Here is a 21,068-nt window from a genome sequence, read left to right as displayed (position 1 = left end):
CAAACTTTGCCACATTTTAAAGGTAGGGGAGGAGATTTTGAAAACTCAGTGAGAGTCAGCCAGATTTCAAAAGTAAACACACGCCCGTTTCTCTTGGAGCTTACCCCGAAGCCACGCCTCCCAATCACATGGACGCGCATCACCTGAAGACGAGCTGCGGTCTGTGACTTCACCCATCATGCACGTACCTCTCTGGTGCACGCAGAGCAGGAGGAGAGTGACAACCAGCCAATACTCCGTGCAGGGTCCACCCGGAGGATTGGCTGATGTTTTTAGCGTTTTATAGCTTCCACAGATGTTTAATATTCTTCGTTTTAATGTGAAACTGTCTAACTAATCGGTTGCTATCGGACTGTAAAGAGAAGTTACACTAATTTAACAAAAAGTGCATCAGAATGAAATCTCCTACCCTACCTTTAATTGATATAAGTTAGACTTCCTTACTTGCTTTTATCAGTGTGTGAACTGAGTTTTATAGGAAGTTCTTTACCCCAGTGATACTGGAGATACTGCTAGAGAAACAGTACAAAAAAAAGATCAATCTACAGTCAGTAGAAGCAGTGTTTTAGAATCAAAAACAGTGAATACACTTTTCATCTACTGGTGGAATAATAAGCCTGTTTGTGCAGCACTTTTCAAATGACACAGCCATAAATGATAGCTCCCTTAACAGAAAAACAGCCAGAAGAAAATTACAAAGATGTCAGTTTGTAATATTGATTTAAAGCATTGATTTAAAATTAAGGCCGCCAGATTTTTTATTTTTTTTTTTTAGCAGTGTATCCCCGAGCCAAAAGGATGAATTGCTGTTTTCCTCTAGTCCTCTAGTCCAGAAAGTGGGCAGTTGTTGACACATTATATGTTCACTGTTCTAGAATCACAAGAGGGAAGTGGACAGATCTGTTGATTTGATTTGATTTGATAGATTTTTTTTTGTCACTTGGGTGCATCGTTAATATTGTTTTCTTTCTCTCCACAGACAATAAAGAGTATGATGCCTACCTGTCGTATACAAAAGTGGATTTGGACTCATTGGGCAGGTCAGGATCTTCGACATATATGTGTGTGATACCGTGCAAAGGTTATTAGTAAAAAAAAGAGTGAGTATCCTTATATAATGTATAAAAAAGCCATGAATTATTTACACTATTGCTAACGTAATATTAGAAAATCATAGGAAGCACCCTCCTCTAATTGAACTTGACATTCCAAGGAAGGATTAGTGCCTAAAAAACAAAGAGATCAACAACAAGTTTGTACAATTATTCTCACTGTAAAAAGGAAGAGCTGTGCGTGGGATCATATTAACTAAACTATGTCATAAAAACCACATCAGGTATGCATACCTTTGTACTAACCATCTCTGTCTCTGTCAGGACAAGCAGCGATGAGGAAACGTTTGCGTTGGAGATCTTGCCCGACGTTTTGGAGAAACATTATGGATACAAGCTGTTCATACCAGACAGAGATTTAATACCCAGCAGTAGTAAGTATCAATCTGTCTGCCTCCACACACACACACATTCCCAGTCGCTCTGGGTTGCTGTAATCCCCCAAAACCCAGCATTCATCTCTCTGTCAGAATAAATAAAAATGTATGTGGATCTTGCAGCCTCACACACACACACACACATATGTCCAGATTTCAGGTGTTGGTCACGTGTACGCTCAGAACACACTCGCAGTGGTGCAGAGCAGTGCCATCTATTTAGACACAGCTCTCATCTATACTCTGAAAAAAACAATAACCTTTGACACACTGTGTCTTTCTCAGCCTGGCTCATGTCAACTTCTCACTTTGATGTCTACAGTCGCCCACATGTAGGTTATATTTCAGCCTGTGCAAGACACAACAACACCTTCATCATTTCCAGGTTAATGTATCATTCTCTCTCAAAGGTTTTTTTTTTTTGCTTTTTTTGTCACAGCCTTTTGCAGACAGCCTCCACAGCTTTCTTTTAGCTAGCAGCCCACTTCCATTTAAAGGTACAGATACTGAAACATCCTGTTTGCAACAGGGCTAAAATCAGTTAGATGTCGTCATGAATGGCAGAATGAGTGGTTTGTATCTCTGTCTGAAACTGAAACATTCTCAGCCTTACATTAACATGCTAAAAAATATCGCACCTTTTAAAGGCTGTCCCAGAAAAGTCACGGCAGTTTACCACAAACTTAGATTTTAACAGACCTGTTTGGCTCAGTACTCTTAAGCAACAGTGTGATTGAAAAAACAAATGCAGGGTTGTTATTTTTCTAAAACTCTGCAGTTTGGTTAAGCTCCTGCTTCCTTTGTCTGTCTAAGTATGAATAATGGGGAGAAGCCACTTTAAATGTAGTCGTTTTTCTAAAGTTAGCAGTACTAGTTACAAAAATGATCACTAACATGTAATAGCAGGAAATATGGCAGCTCAGTGCTTTAAAATCCTTGTGATTAAACTATCAAACTAATGCATAAAAAAATAATATTATGCCATCTCCTCCTGTATGTATTAGCATTTGGTTGCTCCTTGTCCTGAAAACTTCAAAAATAACAACATACTGATCCAAATAACTCTAATTTGCCTAGAAATGTAGAAAGTAATGCGTGTTCTTTGAATCATTTAACATTTTCTCCAAAAATACATAAATACATGTATTTAAATATGGTTCCTAATGAATAGCCATGCTCCACACTGTCTGCCCTTAGCTAAAATTATGCCCCTTTCTCCGACACACACGGATGTCATATTTCTCCAAAAGTTGGGTCCTTTGCCCTAAAAAAACATCCTCAAAACAAATGTCCATGCTGCATCACAGGGGGAGAGATAGATAGAGGTGGCTTTTTATTGCTAACCAAAGCCAGTGACAGAGCAGCAGGGTGACGTGACCTAAAATACACCATTCAATTACCCACTCCACTTTGCCCCTCCGAAATGAACAAGAGCAGGAAATAAATAACAGGCACAGAAAGAGGCGGGGATGGGGTCATTGGTTTGGGTTATTTTATTAATTGATTTACATAATTCCTATAAATAGAGAGGGAGTAGATGAAGAAAAGGGCAGGGCAGGCGGGGGGGTGGGAGAGGAGAAAAATAAAAAGAAGGAACGAAAGGCAGACTGCAGACTTGAATGAAAGAGACTGAATTTTGGGGATGTTCTGTACTATTTGTGCCCCTCAAATTGAGCGTGAAATTGCAATGTGTTGTGGGAGAGTCTCTGCCATTAATTTAGCTAGCAAGTAAAGAAATGGTGTAGGAGAGAGGCAAACAGAGGGAGGGAATCTGTCGTTCACATAACACACAGACATTCCAGTAACTACACATCGGAGAAATAACGAGCCATTTCTGTGCCGCTTGTTGCCGAAAACATTAAGAATGCTGCAGGCACGTAATTGGGTCATTAAGGTGAAGGTGTGTTTTCACCAGGCTTGTGCAAAGGGTCGTATTCATACTGACACACATCATCTAGCTCAGATTTACTCACTTTTCACACCTCATCGTCTGCCTGCTCTCCCTCTTAACTTCACATTTTCCACCCTAAGTTATAAGTAAGAGTTGATGGTGGTGTATCAGCACAACTCTGATCTCCATTTAAAGGGCTGACTTCACTGTGCTGTGTCAGAGCCAAAAGTCTTGCACAAGCACTTCTGTCACTCTGTTATATACTCCTGCCAGTCAATCCAGGCGTTTATGGACAAAATGACTTGAAGGATGCAGCCGGCAGGATTGAGGGAGATTCTATGAAAGGGAAATGTACACACATATGGCGGTGTTAGATTCATTTTTTTGTTCTGCCTTTTAAATACAATTTACTGTAATGTCACATAAACATGTGTCTATGTCTGAAGGTAACTGATCACTGTTCATCATCCCTCTGTCCCTCCCAGCCTACATTGAGGACTTGGCTCGTAGTGTGGAGCAGAGCAGACGCTTGATCATCGTTTTGACTCCAGAGTTTGTCGCCAAAAGAGGGTGGAGCATCTTCCAGATAGAGACACGCCTGCACTCCATGCTGGTTACTGGGGAGATCAAGGTACGGACTGTCATGTTTCGATGATGTCCAGTATTGTTTGCTCTACAGTTTCTTTTCATGTTTATGTGTGTTCCAGGTGATAATGATAGAGTGTGCAGACCTGAAGAATGTGATCAACTACCAAGAGGTGGAAGCACTTAAACATACGATCAAGGTACATTTACAGAAAGAGGGGACAAACGAATGTCCTGAGAGGACAGATGGAGGTAATCTGAAAGGCTGTCCTCACCACCTTGTCTCCTCTCAGGTGTTATCCATCATCAAGTGGAGGGGTCCTAAGAGCAATGAGCTGTCGTCTAAGTTTTGGAAACAAGTGGTCTATGAAATGCCTGCTAAACGCAGAGAGACATTGTCCAGACGCCAGGTATGAACTACCATAGATGTTTTTTGTGTCTAAACAACTAAATTCCTAAAATTCTTCATCTTCAGCCACACATAACCATCAGTGTTGTAAGTGCAAATAGAAAAAATACGCCCTGCTTTATGCTCATTATATGTCCAGAAGCCAAACATCACATTATAAATGTGCTTTCCCCTGAGGAGCATACATTCAGCACAGACAGATGGCCTTTGATATGTCTGCTAAACACAGGTAATGTATTAAAATTGGAAACACAGTGAGCAAACTGTGTACATGTTTACCATGTGTTAACACCTCAGGTGGTGTATGCCCTGATAAGCAAATGCTCTCCTGCTGCTCAGCACTGATGAATAATAATAACCAAGGAACAAATACAGAACAAATTATACAGCTGCAACAATTAGGATCATTTTAATGTCCTCTAATGCCTGAAGTGTCACTTTATGGTAGGAGAGGAACTGCGCCAACGTTCATTCAGGCTGCTTATCAACAGCAGAGAAATGTATTCGATTTCGTGCTTCGTGAATACTGAAGAATTCATCCTTTCATCATGCGCAGTAACGCACACTGAATGGTAATAAGGTGTTTGGACCCCTTTGACCCCTTTTGTGCTTCTTTGTTTAACAGGTAATGGACTCTGGTGAACAGGGACTCTTTGGTGACCTGCAGACTACTGTCTCCACCATTGCCATGACAACCACCTCTGCCTCCCTTGCACCCCCTAATGACAGTCGCCATGGGCATCATCAGGTTAGCTACTGGTTATGTTTTACTTCACATATAACTGCATACAGGCTCGGTGTTTCTGAAAGCAGTCTAAAGATTAAGACTTAAAACCCTCCCCAGAATATTGGCATGAAGAAGTTGATCAGTAAGTCTACTTTTTTTTGTAACCACAGGTTGCCTTGGCAACAGAGATCCCAGACTACAACCAGATGACCTTGCCACTAGGAGGGGGTCACACTGCTACAGCAGCCCAGATGCGGCATTTCTGTCGCAGCTATGAGTTCCAGCTTCCCACACAGCCCTCCTCTATGTCGCCTCCCCTCCCGCCTCCTTCCACAGTGCAGTTCTCCACTCTGGGCCCTGGGGGGCGCCATGTCTATTGCAACATCCCTATGACACTGCTGAATGGACAGGTGGGAGAACAAATGATGGTGCTTGTGTATTTGTTGTTTTTGTTTAGTTTCTATCATCCAACATCTGCACAGTGTATCCTTTTCTGTTTTTAATATCCATGTTGTTCTTTGCTGCATAAAATAAAAGCCCTCTTTTCTCCCCAGGGGTTCAGAGCAGTTCACTGGGGAACAAGAGGTCTGTTTGGATAAAACAGAATATAGATAGATAATAGTATCCAACCAGAAATATTAAATCTTTCTAAGAGAGTGGGAAGTAATCACATGCAGTATAGTTGTCATATATAAGCTATGGCACACTATTGGCATGTAATGTTGTGATAGAAGAAAGCACTTGTTTTCTATTTTAGCTGTAGATTGTTGCTAGTAGTTAGTGGGGAGATTTGGTGCTGATCACTGTGGTGCTGTGTGTTTCCCAGGTGCCTCAGAGCAGTACGCTTGGGAAGAAGCCCGACCTCCACCTGAACAGCACCTTCGTGCCACTCACCAGCAGAGAACTAAGCTCTGATATCTGGTAAATGGACTGCTTGACTGGTCCTGGATCACAGACCAGTTTACAAACTGCTTTGCACTGGTTTAGAGGAGGCTGGTTGGTCAACTGGTTTTCATTGGGATTTTTTTTTTTTTTGGACTATATACAGACTTGGATGGATTTTTAGAAGAGATCGCCCGCAGACAGCTTTTGGGCCACTTTATCCCACTATTTGAGGAAATGACTTCTTAAAGACAGCACAGGACATGGATTCACATTTGTGGGTGTACCAGCCACAGACAGACACATTCAGATTGTAAAAATGACTGCACTCTAGGTTTGGACCTATTAACCGGTTACAAACTGATACCAATGGGATGTCACATGAGTAGCCATGGCAACGGGAACGGAATGCCACTGAACTGTGTGTCCTGGTAGAAAAGTGGACTGCTGAGTTTGTAGACGGGTATGTGTAGATTAAAGAACTTTAGACGTAAAGGTACTGGATACCAGAGAATGTCTGTAGTACTGGACATCATCATCTCCTATGTCAGCTCACACACCAGCTGTGGTGAAAACCAGTTGATTTGTCATCTGTTGAAGTACTGAAAGACAAAACGTAGCGTACTCTCTGAAAGCCAGTCATTCTTCAACTGAGTTCTCAGAACATCAATCTACCTGTTGACTAGGCAGCTTGTCAAGCAATGAATTTTGGAATACCAGACCACCTTAAAACGACTAGTCAACCTCGTATATTACAGCTAGCTACCTGGTTTGGCTCTGCAGCTGAACTGCTTGACTTACAAAAGTGGATTTCATCATGAATAAGATGAAGTAATGTAAAGGAATGTAACCGGAGAGAAAGCACAGATGGAGGTGGAGGCTAGCCACAGTAGTAGTATGAACCAGCCATACTAAAGGCTAGTTAGTACTCAAGCTAGAAGTTCGCCTAAAGGCACAGTGAGCCTGGAAACCAGCCAGCTCATCATCACATCTCCAGGATGCAAACTGGCCCAGAGATGAACTTTTACCACAGAGATAACAGTGTAAAGGACTTGGCTTTTTGTATTTGCATGAACACCCGTTTAGATAAAAAAAAAAAACTGAATCAGATAAACATAGCTAAAAGAATAAATGACACAACCATTTGTCGCAGCCTCTTGTAATACGGAGGCTATTTAACATGTTATGTTGATACAGTATATTTGTTTTCTGTCCGGCCATGACATTCTGATAAAAAACTGGAAAAAAAAGAGGTGTCCCTCCAACGACATGTTATTATTTATTTTATGATGTTTTATTTAAGAGTTTTGATTCTTGAGTGAGACTTTTTTGCAGGCTTTGTTTTTTTACCCTCTGTTTGTTACAATAATCTCTGTACAGCCTCCATCACTTATGTATAGACGGATACATGACAGTGATTTGTTCCCTTCGGTTTCTGTTAAACGCCCACATTAAGTGTGTGTGTGTGTGTGTGTGTGTGTGTGTGTTTGTGCTCTCGAGCTGCTCTCTGCTTTTCTTCTGTTACTGTTTTCATGGATGGATGCATGGATGGATGGGAAGGTAATAGAATGAATGGATGAATGTATGTCTCATGGCAGTACAACCCTGCTAAAGGACTGATGTTTTGAATCTGACCACTACCAGTCAGCCAAAGAGGGCTTCACTGCATAAAAAGCTATACTCCAAGCTGAATCAGACCACATTCTTCTTTGTGAGCTTTAAAAAACAAGATTATTACCATAATATTTAAGCAAAGTGGATAATGTTTTGACACAAAGGTACTGTCATTGTCGTATTAGAACCAATGAATTCTGGATATTTGAGATTGTTTGATACAATAATTAATTATTTGAGTTGTAATATTCGATGGCAATATACAGTATAGTGGTTGTCCTTAATTTCTGCTCATTTCTTTGACTATTCTTTGGATATATTGGTTGAACTAATTTAACTGAAAGCAAATAAAAATGATATGAGTTGTTTTATACATTTTGGATGCCTACTGTCTGACACATTAAGCAGTTCTTCTTATTATCTCTTCTCATTTTGTGTTTCTTTTGCTTCTTGTCTCATGCTTTCAAATGTAACCTTCCTCATGTAGCCCCTTCACACTGCTTCTTTTTTCATTTTCAGTCCACTTCCTCTTTCCCGTTAGATTTATTAATAAATCTGCTTGTCATAGTCACTCTAAACAGACAAACTAATGAATCTGTGCTTTGCAACAATATAAATATTTGGATAGACAAAGTAATATGACTTAAATTATGACATTAAGTTTTGGCCGTTGGTTACAAAATCTCATTTGTTTCTCAAATCAGGTCAATCCAAACCTCCTTAACTATATTTGCAGTGATCAGTAAACATACCCTCCACACAATGCCCATGCTCTCAGGCCTGTTTATTATGTGCTCTGTTTGAGTGCAGCATGTTAGCCTGCTAACGTGCGCACATACAGTTGGAACTCAGCCATATGCTGGAGTTGATAGATTAGGTGATAAACATATTAAGTGTGAGTGATTAAGCTGTTATTGTTATCTATGTAGTCTAAATTATGAAACTACCATGTTTTAAAAGCCTATAAGAGCAGCACTATGTTGTTTCTATTGCATAAATATCAATCATTGTTTACAGAAATCATGCCACTTACCACACCAGTGAGCAGCTAATGCTTTCCTCATATGCCACACTGATGATGTCAGCAAAGAAAAACACCGCTGCCCAGATTAGGTCTTATCAGTTCTTTGACATGATAAAACACCATACAAGACACAGTGGCAGCAAAGCATTTGAATTCTTTATGCTTCTGATTGATTTAGTTGTTTGTTTTTAAAAATCAAAATAACATTTCTTTATACAAGGATCATGTACTCATCTTACTTTTTAACATGAGCTTGTGAGTACCCACCCTGTTTGTTTTTATCATTTGCTGCTGCTTCCTGCATGTTTCAGCTAGAACTCAACACTTCCTTTGTCTGTTTACATAAGGTCCCTTCTGATGGTGCAGTACAAGCAATAGAAAGATCCCTTATCGTTGCAGGGTGGCTTTTATTATCAAACAGTGTTGAAATGTGTGAATTATAGTAAGTTGTTGTAGTGATACTGTAAGGACTCAGTCACAAAGAACCAAAAGCAGACACAAGAGTAGGTTAACACCTTAACATGAGATTTAATCCGCCAAAAAGGTCCAGTAACACAAAAATACAAGAAAAAAAAACAACAACCATGAACCATGAAAATACACTTGTTAAAAATAATAAAGGAAACACCTAACGAACACAATGTAGCTCCAAGTCAGTCACACTTGTGTGAAATCAGCCTGTCCAGTTAGGATCAACACTGATTGTGAATCAGTTTCAGCTGCTGTTGTGCAAATGGAACAGACAACAGGTGGAAATGAGAGGCAGTTATCCAGACAGCCCTATAAAGGAGAGTTTCTGCAGGTGCTGACCACAGACCATTTCTCTGCTCTCATCCTTTCTGCCTAATGTTTGACAGATCCTCATTGGGTGCAGGAAGGGTTAAATTATGTTCTTGGCGTCCTACCAATAGATATGCTCATGTCATTGGTCGTACCCAAAGCCCTTGATTCTGACGCACTACTGAGCCTCATTCTGACTTGTCTTGAGGAACTTCCACTCAAGTTGGATCAGCCTGTAATGTGATTTTTCACTTTTATTTAGAGTATGGTTCCAAATCCAGACCTCCATGGGTTAATAATTTAGATCATTTTTATGTTATTCTGTTGTCAACATATTCCACTATGTAATGAATGAAGATTTTCAACTAGAATATTTCATTAATTGAGCTCTAGGAGGTGTTATTTTAGTGTTCCATTTAGTTTTTAGAAGTGTACAAAGATTCCAAAATAACCAGGAAATCTAACAAAATATTGGAATACTAAAGAAACTAGACAGAACAGTGGATCATGACATATACAGAATAAACTTGGCAGACCTGTGTTTTTATGTTTTTTTTATTTATATTGTATGTTTCAACACAGGCACTTGAGACTTGAGTAATTGCAACGGTTACATTCTGCAAATTTCTCAGAGTCTTCCTTATGGTTAACAAGAGGAAGGAATGGTAGAGAGAGTGATGTCTGTTCAAGTGTTGCAATTATGAGCCATAGTTAGTGAGAAAGCATGTTCAGTCATGTTATCTATGCTTCTCCTTGAAGCACATTCAGGAGTCTTTCAGTACTGCAAGGCGCTTCCAGCTGTGGCATCCTTTTTTTTTCCCCACAGCTTATCAGCACTTACCATCAGAGGAGTATCTTGACTGTGTGTCAAGAAGAAAAAGAAGGCTGGTGCATTTGTGGAACACACACACAGTACAAACCACAATGCAACGAAACATTTAGATATAGAGCAACATCCTCATTTTCACCTGCTGTCTGTCTGTAAACTGACTGATGACAGACGTCTTTGGTGATCACTCTTTGTCTTCCGAAAATGCTGGAGAGCTCTGTTTCCAAAGGGTAAGTCTTGTTTCTTTTATTTCATATGTATTGATTTGACAGGATGACACAGTAAAGCTGAGGGCTGACTGTGGTTCTTGAAAGTATCTCGGGCTTGTAAATGGAATGGGCAGACTAATTGCAGTGGAGGTTAAACATTAGAGCAGATGTACTATAGCATATCATGTTTGAACATCAGAGTGTATGTTGCGCCTTGAAAAAAGTACATACGGTAGCTGATAGGGCTGTAAAGGAACTGAATGTTTATATCCTTATAGTTTCCAGAGGAAGATATAGTCTGACACACCCCTCTATGTATGAATTACACATTCGTAATTATTAAACTGAAGGATCTGCCAAATACAGATAACAACCTGGAATTTTAGTGTGAGTGATAAACATGTCTCAAGTGAGCGCTGAGACAAAACCACGGCATGTCTCTGCTTGTCGTCGTGAAGACATGCACTGCAGAGGCGTATAGCTTTGAAAAAGTAAACTGAAACCTTGTCTTACTTCCATGTTTATATAAATATATCACTGACAAAGAATTATTGATTGTTAGCTGATGATATATTCCCATTATAATGTTTCAGTGTGCTCTGTACACGTGTTAGCTGCTAACTGTTGACACACGTAGCTGTGTTCTTCTGTCTAACCACAAACTAAAAGCTCTAAATAACAGGAAAGCATTTGTGACATAACTATTGGGGGGAGAAAAGGATATATTCAGTTTCACTTCATTTTCATTCTCATGCCTTACACCAGGGGTGTCCAAACTACGGCCCGCGGGCCCCTCTGTGACATGGTAAAAAAGAAATACATCGTGGCCACGAATTATGTATAACGTGCGCACGAAATACTGTAATTATTAGTTGTAGTATAGTAGCCCCATTAGAATTCATGGACGGGGCGCATGGGAGCGGGCTGCCCGGCCAGAGAAGCCTCCCCGTGCAGCAGTGAGCGCCCCTCTCTGGGGAACGTGCCGGAGTACCGGGGGCTCCAGGAGCGGAGCGTCCCTCTCCCTGTCCATCGTGTCGCTCCCTGCTGCCCGGTGCGGGCAGGAGCGGGCAGCAGGGAGCGATGCTGGAGCTGTTAGAGAAGTTAAAGCGAAACGATGGAGAGGGAGAGGGACGCTCATTGCTCCCTGCTGCCCGGGGAGGCTGCTGCTCCTAAACCAGACCTGCCACATATGATCAGATCTCACCTGCACAGTAGAGTCAATAACTTTTAAATGTATGCTGTAAATTTTGTTTTTTTTTTTTTTGTTTGCTGTGTAAGATGTAACATATTACAAAACAGCATACGCAGTTTTTATTGTTTAAAATAATGACATCGGGGACTGTTGGCCCTCGGAGAGTTTCGCATTATCGAATCTGGCCCTCCCCGAAAAAGGTTTGGACACCCCTGCCTTACATTTATGGCATTAATAAGGTCAGTATAGACTGCATGAAGAATATGATGTAATGGTAGTGTTTTCCATTTCAGCTTAAGTGCTTCCTGATTCCAATTGGCAACTGTTTAGTTGAGTGCTTCTGATATGCAGTTAAGGGGGCATTAAAGATGTCCACATCCTTTTCTTGTCTCAGCAGTGCAAAGACTCCGCGGACACGAGCTAGACGATGGTTGTGTTTTTTGACGCTGTTCCTCATGGTGGCAATTTTAATGCTAATTTTCAACTCAAGCACAGAGCTATCTTTAATCTTTTGGAAAACAGAAAACATCAACAACCTGACTACTTCACATGTTACTGTAAGTATATTAATGGTCCTCTATGTCATCTATAAGGATTACTTAGTCTGCTGGTTATTTTCCCCTGAGTTGAGTTGAGTAAACTTTTCTAGTAAATCTCAGGATGTTTCAAGCTTGTAAGAGATTAACACCCAGATAGAAGGCCTCAAATTTAAGCAATATCATGGCATTAACTGGACTCTTTCTGTAGGTGTGGTATAAAGCCTTGCTGTATGGGTAATGTAACATATAGAAAGCGAGGATTTTAGGCCGTCATAATTGTAAACAAGAGCTACAGCAGATTTAAAAACTACCACTGTCTGCCTGTCACTTACTGTTATTATGTAATGTGATATGTCTTTTTATTGAATTACAACCCATTAGAGTCAGGGTTCATACACTCTGAGTGCTGATCTTGATATAGTCAGGCAGCGCTTTTCTGTTGCTAAGCATAGAATATTTGAGGTGCTCTACATGCAATGATATAAATTGTGCAAGAATATCCACACAAACCTCATGCTACCATGCCTGTTTATTATGGGCACTGTTTTAGTATAGTATGTCAGCACGCTAACGAGTATAAGACAAGCTGAAGGCAAACTGTCTGCCACTGACTGTAGCCAAAAACAACATTAGATACATGTAGTGTGGTCACATGATCATGTGATGACTAATTTGCAATGACTTAGCTCAGACATTATTTGCAGAGAGGGCAAGCTAATCTTAGCCAGCTAGCTTTAACTTAACCACACTACATGTATCTAATGTTGTCTTTAAAGGGCCATTCAGTGGTTTTTGGATACAGTCGGTGGCAGACAGTTTGCCTGTGTTAGCAAACCCTGTATGTGTCATTCATCATCAAAAATTTTAAGGGGCAGGCTTTTTCGGGTTATCTGAGAAGGAGTCAGAGATAAGGACAGCTTATATGCATCCTGTGAGCTACTAATGTGTTGCTCATACGCCACTCACACAAAAGATGTCAGCAGGAAAAATACATCTTTAAAAAAAGCTAGCAGGAAAATAAGCAGCAGCCCTCAGTTCTGCTGACACTTCCAAAGACATACGTCACTGAAACATCATAATAACGTACATTTTTCTTTACATTGCCACCAAAACAGTCTGAATGATCTTCACATACATGTAATGAAAGAGGAGTCAAAGAGAGCATCTATGTAAAACTTGAAAAATCTCCTCTAAACAGGAGGAGGAGGGCTGAGACATCAGCTCTCACCTGTGCATGACGAAGCTTTGATGTAAATAAGTTGCACTATATGAACTAGCAAGACTCAATGCAACCACCTGCTTCCACAGATCTCTTCATCTCCTTCACCTTTACCATACCTTGTGGCATACCCAAACCAGTACCACTTCATATTGGATGAACCGAATCGATGTCACCAGGAGAGTCCCTTCTTGGTTGTTATTATCCCTGTTGCACCCCAAAACAGAGAGGCACGCGACATAATCCGCAACACGTGGGGGAGTGAAATCACAGTCCTGGGCCAACCTGTCAGCCACTACTTCTTGCTGGGAGTGTCAAAAGAGCAAGACGGAGCACAGGAACAAGTGAGTTTCTTAACATAAGCTTGTTTTCTAGAGTGTACTATTTTCCCATCACCAAATAGTGGCTTAATGAGCCAGATATTTCTGCTGCAAGTATGAGATCTTGACTAGAGGACGACTTTGCTTTACACTCAGTCTCCTTATCTCACTTTCTTAGGTCTTACTTGAAAGCCAGCGACATCATGACATCCTCCAGAGTGACTTCTTGGACAGCTACAATAACCTCACTATTAAAACTATGGTCATGTTTGAATGGCTCAGTACTCATTGCCCAAAAACCTCCTATGCCATGAAGGTTGACTCTGACATGTTCCTTAATATACAAAACCTCATCGGCATGCTCCTGAACACCCCCCGACATCTCTACATGACTGGGAGGGTTGTAAGGGATGCTGCTGTACTCCGAGACAGCAACTCAAAGTGGTTTATGCCTTTTTCTGTCTTCCCTGAGTCAAGCTACCCACCTTACGCCCTGGGACTGGGATACGTGTTCTCACTGGATCTACCCAAAAAAATACTGGAAGCATCTGCACACGTTAAGGCTGTTTACATAGAGGATGTGTACGTGGGTCTTTGTATGAGGCATGTAGGAATCACACTGACAAATCCTCCTAACGATGGTTTGTTTAGAACTTCTGTACCTGAAAATACGGGCGACTGTTACTGGACATCTGTCATTACAACGATACTGCAAAACTCCCAGCAGCTCGTGGATGTATGGAGAACGTATCAGAGCCAAGCACAGAGTGGCTGTTAAACCACAGTCGATTAGTGTGGAAGCTACAAAACCACTGTGTTTGGGATGATGTATGTTTTCCTTATTTTCACAGTGTGAATATTTGATGAGGATGTGAAACAACAAAAAAAAAGTGTTGCACAAATTAAATTATAAACATTGTTATTAACTTGAAACCTGTGTGACTGGGAGCATTTTCAGGCACCTTTCCAGACAAAGAATGGAACTATCTGCACTTTGACTTCATTAATATGAATTCTTTCCAAGGTAATAAAGGCCGAAGCACAATCCAGGTTCAATATATCTGCAGGGAAACCTATGTATTTTTAATTAGCTGGCTGGTTTAATTAAATGATCAGCAACCAGCAGAACAACATTTGACACAGTGTGATGTGAGCAGATTTTTTGTTTTTCTTGTGCAATACATTGCCTTGGCTGTTAAAAATACTTGTGTTGTACACAAGCGATCCTCTGTATACACTGTGATAATAAAGAGTTTGTATTCAGGTATGAAGAGTGCTCAAATCAGAGAGCAAAAAATGCATCAGTACAAGCTGCTACATGTGGCTTTTACCTCACATAACATTTCCTGGATAACATGGTCCCCAGGTCATAAGGAGGATTCTATAGCGCTACTACAAGGTTGCCTTTGTATTAAGTGAATGATCTCAACAACTGGATTATCATCACAGAGGATTTGAATGATAATGTCACAAATGCTGCAGTGAAATGCTTGAATGTTTCCTGCAGACATTCCTTCCTGAACTTTAATAACCTCTATGATGCCTACAGATGTGTTCGTCAGTGTCATGTGTAAATGTCTGATACTGTGGTCAGTAATGAATGAACAACAGCTGTTTTAATTCTGTTTTCTTATTTTTAAGCATTTGCAAAACAAGGATCACATGTAGCTGCAGAACTGTTCTAATCGTATAAACCCTAATGTGTATTATTATCAAAGACACAGATTAAACCAATGAGGGATGAATGCATGGCTAAACGATTATTTTAGCACATTTTGAATCAGATGTCAGTGCTTCCCCATCAGACTGAAAGAAGGAAATTAGATTTTCTTCTGATTAAACCAACTTATCTACTAAGAACAACATGTACAGAAAGTAAACCACTCAAACGTGTATTAGTTTAGAAGCAGCTTCCTGGACATGCTGACTAAATGGATATCTGAAGACTCTTAGGTCTTACCACACTGTCAAGCCATCAGTAAAGTGCCATGTAACCATAAGCAACAGCACTCTCTTGTGGTAAACAGGTAGTGGTGAGATGAGAGCTTTCACTTTGTCAGACAAATATGTGTGTTGTATCTTTATAAGTTATATATGAGGACAGGTTTTTGTGTATTGACTGATCTGAGGCTGATCTTGGACTAACCCAACATTTTAAGGCAAGGTTTATTTATGTAGCACCAATCATACAAAAGGCAAGCTGGACATGCTAGGCAGACAGCAGACAGTCTGCACCCTCAGAAATACTTTATTATTTTTATTTATTAATATAAATTGCTTAAAGAAACTTAAAGGCATGGATGGGGATTGAACCCATGATCTTTGGTTTACAAGACCAACGCCTTACCACTTGGCCACCACGCCACCACACCATTGTATTTTCATGCTTGTCACAGATTGGCAATCTTTGCTGGTTATATATGCATTTAATGTTTTAATACAAACCGGCAGAGTAATTCAGTTAAAAGAGAAAAACTAAGAAATACAACTTAAATAAGAAAGTCTTTTTAGTCTAAGTTGACAAAACAATCATGTTTGGCTCTGGGAGTTGAGCAGAAGTCAAACTACTCCTCATTTTAAGATTAAGAAAACTTTTATTTGTCCGCAATTCCAGTGGAATGCTGGATTAAACCATACAATATGTGTCCTCAGCCTATTTTAATAAGGGGTGTGGATTACAAAGTGTACAGAAGCACTGAGTTGAAATAGGACTTTTCCATTGTCCAATAAGGTCAAGGTAGAAAATGTAACTGGTGAAAAGTCTTCAGCCTATTTAATCCATCTATTTCATGTGATCTGACACTTTTTATTAGAATGTCAATTTATTATTTAGCATTATTATTTATAAAAGTATAATAAATGTTTTTGCCTTGACATATTACTGCTTGTTACACATATGTGTGTGTAACTGCCCTCAGGAAATGGTTGAGATAAGTGAAATGTCAGCTTCCTCTTGACACCGAATGCCTTGCATGCTGAATATTTGCAAATACACAGCAACACACAGACACACACCCAGAAAAAGAAATGGTCATGATTTAGAGGAAGAGAGAGAGAGAGAGAGAGAGATGGACAAATGGCCTCTATCATTCTGGAATTTTCTTATTCAATTGTTTCTCTGAATGTTGTCTTGTTTAAGTTGGATACAAATCTGTGTGTGTGTGTGTGTGTGTGTGAGTGTGTGTGTGTGTGCGTGTGTGCGTGCAGGCAGCTGACCCTGGTGTGAACAGGGCCACTGTGTGAGACCACAGAGAGGCCATTCTTCCTTGCAACACAACTCACACACACTTACGACCCTCTCCCCCCCTCTTGCTCCTTAATTTGTCGCATTCAGTAACACACACAAACACACGAGGTGCAAGAGAGTCACTTGCCATCTCTCATTCTCCTGCACAGAACTCCAGCATAGTCCCAGCATAGTCTTGCTTGCCGTTTCTCCCCACCCAACACACACACACACACAGTGTGTGTGTTCTACCACATAATGACCCTCATTTTACCATCCTGACGTGAGTCACTGGTTCAGTCAGGAGACTGGAATGTCAAGCTCCATCACTCTCAACACATTTTATACTTAAAATCACAATTATGTAGGTAAAGCAAACAAATATTGTAAAGTAAGTAAAATGTATTTGAAGTCTGTTTCCACCTTCTATTTCTACCTGTTGTTGATGTGCACAATATTTTTTAAGTATATTATTGGATTTAGTGCAAATTATTATGATAAAATCATTTTTTTGTGTTTTACTTTAGTAGTAATTTTGGTTTAGATGATATTGACCTTGTGGGAAATAATTGGCTTGCCTCATTTGCCTGGGCTAGCTGCACAGTGGAGATGTCATACAGATGTCTGGCTGACACTTGTCTGGCTGGGGACCTAGTATGAAGTTACTATGATATAACATGCGGTGTGGGCTATATATATATAATAGAGAACATGTTTACTGCTAGCTGCATTAAATCTGGAGAAGTCCCTTAAACTCACAATATGACCTCCATAGATTTTAAATGTTTCATTTTATTTTAAAATTAAATCTTCATCATATTCCAGACAAATAAATAAAAAATAAATAAACAAACAAACATGCAAATACATACATACATCGTTTTTTATCGTTTTATTGGTTTTATTTTTAATTTCTGAAATATTCTAAGGAAAGAAAACAAAACAAAACCAACAAAACAAAACAAACAAACACACAAAAAAACCACAGACTTCTCCAAAGCCAAACTCTGTGCTCAGTAAATCACAGTAGTCTTGAAAATAACCGGAAACAGCTTGGTGGTACTTTCACAGTTAAGTTTGAAAGATGCATTATTTGGACCCAAAAATAATTATATAAAAATGTATTATATTATATATACATAGATAATAATACAAACCTGTACTATATAAATGACATTGCATGTTTAAAGGGACTGTGAATGAAACAACAATAAATCTATGAAGAAAACTAAATCACAGTCGGAAAAAGCTCTTAATCTGAAAGGTGAACCCGGAAGCGTTGTGTGTGGCTGGCTAGCTTGGCGCTGCTAGCTAAACTTCAGAATGGACCCAACAGGAGAGAAAGCCGTTAGTTTGTAGAGGAGAAAGTCCGACCGTCCATGTCCTGTCTACACACATCAACACGCTGACAAAGTTACAGACAGCAATGTCGAGAGAAAACACCACTCGAAGTCTGGACAGCATAGACCTCGCTGCTTTGAGAGTAAGTAGAGAAACGTTGTCTTCCTTTTTTTTAACGAGATGTTTGAGTAAACATTGTAGGATGTGGTGGGTGTTTCTTGAAACTTAACGGCAGTTTCAAGCAACAACTTCATTGTGCCAAAGATTTGTTTTCTCCTTTCTAACAGTCAGTGTTATTGACTGTCACTAAACGTAGTGTGTGTTAACCAGGCGTGTAAAATATCGATAGGTTTATTCTGTAACTTTGTGCGTTGTGTCTGCCCTGTGTCCTGTTTGGTGTAAGTTTACAGGCTTCAGTGTTTACACAGGATTTTCCTTTGGTCAACCTTTGCTGAAAAGTTAACGTGCAACAAGTGGTCGAAAGCCCCTTTACTCACAAAATGCATAAAACATACTGATAAATGAATTGTAAAAACCCCTTTCTCCTCCTTATACTGCTAGTGTGTGCTGATTTTATGGTACTTGACTGTTGGCAGTGTGCCTAAAGAATGTTTGTGCTTAATGACACTTTATGGTGGTACTGTTTAATAGACACAGAAGCCACTGTGAACTAAAATAAAACCAAAATAAAACATCATGGACCTATTTATTTATTCCTTGTAGCTTCATATTTTCAGTCCCACTTCCTCAGTCTCCAGTCCAAGGATTGTTCTTCTCCATCTTCCTTTAGCTCTGAGTATATAAAACTGTCATAGTTCTGCCTGGCATGACGGTATTGCATTATGACTTTGTTGAATTACTGTATTTCCTGCATTACACTGAGAAGAAGATGAAGCTGCTTCACATCTCTCCTAACCAGTATTCTTTTCTTGACCCTGTTATAGGATCCAGCAGGTATCTTTGAGTTGGTTGAGGTGGTTGGCAATGGAACCTACGGTCAGGTGTACAAGGTGAGCACTCACATGATGCATTTTTGTGCATTGTTTTTTTTTCTTCTGCATACATTAAAGAGCCTAAAAATACTGCAAACTGCAGCATTGACACAACGCACACTTCCCCATCTGATCATTATTCACATGGCTCATATTAATAGCTGACAGTTAACTATTGGCTGTCGTCATTTCTCGTAAAATGTACTATGTATCTTCTTCCAGTTACTGAAATAACCTGCACTTCTTACAAACAGTTTACACATCCACACACATGCTTCTGCAGCATCTTTTAAAGGCCCTGGGTGTGGTTCACTTCCTTATCGCAATATCTGTTTGTGTATGTGAGAGTTCGAGTGGTTTGTGGTTGCAGTTTAGTCTTATTTAGGCTTGTGCAGCTGGTTGTGCCCAGTGCTCAGATGCTTTTGCTATACCACAAACTGTGTGTTACAACACCTATGTGGAATGGTTCCAGTTTATGGCTTTTAAAAACAGAGGTAAATGATAGGTGAATGATAGTTGTGCAACAGGTGGCTTAGACCTTTTTGTTATGAGAGGTTCTACGATGCCTCAGTTTCTATGATGGTTTGTTGTGCCTGATTAAAAAGTCAACATAAACATATGTCAATATTGGTTGTGAAATGACATTATTTTGCCAAAATGAATTATGGGAAATTAGTATGGTTGTACACGGTGGAGGGTTCATGCAGCATATGTACAGCAAATAATTGGATTGCTCCCAGTTTGATTTATAGTCTCACTGTGAGGATTTGAATTAGAGTAAAGGATTAAAGAGTAAGTGAAGTTCATGAAGGGTTCTCAGAATGTGTGTGTGTGAATATGAGACAGAGGGTGGGTGGGTATGTGTGCCTCAGTTGCCATTTGATTTCCTGAGAGAGGAAATGTTGCAAAGGATGCACAGGACAGTAAGGCCTGTGTTGGCCTTTACACAGGGTGAATTTACAGAGGGGTAAAAAAAAATCCCAAATTTCATCCTATGATTCACATTCACTGATGCACTGGTGCATTTCCTGTGCACAATTTAATTCCAGACAAATTAACATTTGTTGTATCAAGTCATTCTGGACCCTGAAATGATACAAGGAAGTTGCTTCAATAAAATCAGCATTAACTTCATTGACAAGTTGCAAACTTCAGCAGACATACTTGGAATGGATTCACAGTCAATCAATACCTTTGTTTGGGAAAAGCCATAGGCAAAGTAATAATAAGGCAATCAATCAAACCTCAGCAAGGACAATGCAGATTTTTTCATGTGTGTGTGAGTGAGTTCCATCATGGGAAACCAAGACAGGAACAGGGCCTATAGAACAATAACACACACACACACACACAGCCCCTTATGAAAACAATCACTTGTGGATTGACATGAGTACAGGAGATGCTGACACAGCATCTGGGCTTTTCCTCTGTTTATTTATATGTGTTATTGCATTGCAATTAAAGTCTGCAGCAATATGAGATGAACAGGAAAGTCAGCAACAGCTAATTTGGGGCTTAAATGTTTGTTTTTTAAAGAAACATTTTACAATATGTCACCATATATATACACAGCATATGTACTGTATATAAGTCTTTGGCATTACAGAGCAGAAAGACTATACAGTGTATTGCAAAGGTGTCCTAGTAGTGACTCTCTGCTTCCTTTGCGAGGCAGCTGCCATGAGAATCAAGAGGTCAAAAACTCCATCTACACACTTGTAAATGTGAATTACTTTAAAGACAGGCACTTGAAAATACTTGTGAGCACTTAAATATGACCAAATCAGGAACTCTACAGAA

General features: G+C 39.8%; 3 protein-coding genes and 1 non-coding gene across 8 annotated transcripts in view; 3 read left to right on the top strand and 1 right to left on the bottom strand.

Moving 5' to 3' along the window:
• Positions 1–6,026, top strand: part of il1rapl2 (interleukin 1 receptor accessory protein-like 2) — a 155,130-nt gene extending 149,104 nt beyond the window's left edge. Inside the window, exons 10-17 of the mRNA XM_028416914.1 lie at positions 980–1,040; positions 1,377–1,486; positions 3,866–4,011; positions 4,088–4,165; positions 4,259–4,375; positions 5,000–5,122; positions 5,272–5,511; positions 5,928–6,026. Coding sequence (XP_028272715.1) covers positions 980–1,040; positions 1,377–1,486; positions 3,866–4,011; positions 4,088–4,165; positions 4,259–4,375; positions 5,000–5,122; positions 5,272–5,511; positions 5,928–6,026 — 974 coding nt within the window. The remainder of the gene's footprint in view (positions 1–979; positions 1,041–1,376; positions 1,487–3,865; positions 4,012–4,087; positions 4,166–4,258; positions 4,376–4,999; positions 5,123–5,271; positions 5,512–5,927) is intronic.
• Positions 6,027–6,402: 376 nt separating this feature from the next.
• Positions 6,403–16,075, top strand: LOC114443116 (beta-1,3-galactosyltransferase 2-like). Of its 3 annotated transcripts, XM_028417037.1 has the most exons (5): positions 6,403–6,414; positions 10,277–10,460; positions 12,026–12,188; positions 13,479–13,733; positions 13,888–16,075. In XM_028417037.1, exons 2-5 carry the CDS (start codon positions 10,435–10,437, stop codon positions 14,485–14,487), a joined length of 1,044 nt encoding a protein of 347 aa, XP_028272838.1. In that variant the 5' UTR covers positions 6,403–6,414; positions 10,277–10,434; the 3' UTR covers positions 14,488–16,075. The 3 variants fall into 3 exon arrangements, with proteins under 3 accessions (XP_028272838.1, XP_028272839.1, XP_028272837.1); XM_028417038.1 differs by lacking the exon at positions 6,403–6,414 and having other exon boundaries at positions 10,165–10,460; positions 12,029–12,188; XM_028417036.1 differs by lacking the exon at positions 6,403–6,414 and having other exon boundaries at positions 10,165–10,460.
• Positions 16,002–16,073, bottom strand: trnat-ugu (transfer RNA threonine (anticodon UGU)). The gene has a single exon. It is a non-coding gene; the product is annotated as a tRNA-Thr (tRNA).
• A 2,182-nt stretch (positions 16,076–18,257) lies between the features above and the next one.
• LOC114442187 (misshapen-like kinase 1) overlaps positions 18,258–21,068 on the top strand; it is a 43,968-nt gene continuing 41,157 nt past the window's right edge. For all 3 annotated transcript variants that reach the window (XM_028415541.1, XM_028415542.1, XM_028415540.1), the window contains exons 1-2: positions 18,258–18,418; positions 19,221–19,286. In XM_028415541.1, coding sequence (XP_028271342.1) covers positions 18,362–18,418; positions 19,221–19,286 — 123 coding nt within the window. In that variant the 5' untranslated portion in view covers positions 18,258–18,361. The remainder of the gene's footprint in view (positions 18,419–19,220; positions 19,287–21,068) is intronic.

The sequence above is a fragment of the Parambassis ranga genome, chromosome 10, assembly GCF_900634625.1.
Source record: "Parambassis ranga chromosome 10, fParRan2.1, whole genome shotgun sequence".
Lineage (NCBI taxonomy): Eukaryota > Metazoa > Chordata > Actinopteri > Ambassidae > Parambassis > Parambassis ranga.
The sequence above is the reverse complement of the archived record's forward strand: the minus strand, read 5'-3'. Positions and strand labels throughout refer to the sequence as shown.

Bases quoted from the DNA above. Each gene is read 5' to 3' on its own strand.
- LOC114443116 (XM_028417037.1), top strand. From the start codon at position 10,435: ATGCTGGAGAGCTCTGTTTCCAAAGG. The intron at 10,461-12,025 runs GTAAGTCTTGTT...TTCTTGTCTCAG, and splicing joins GAGAGCTCTGTTTCCAAAGG to CAGTGCAAAGACTCCGCGGA. The intron at 12,189-13,478 runs GTAAGTATATTA...CTGCTTCCACAG, and splicing joins TGACTACTTCACATGTTACT to ATCTCTTCATCTCCTTCACC.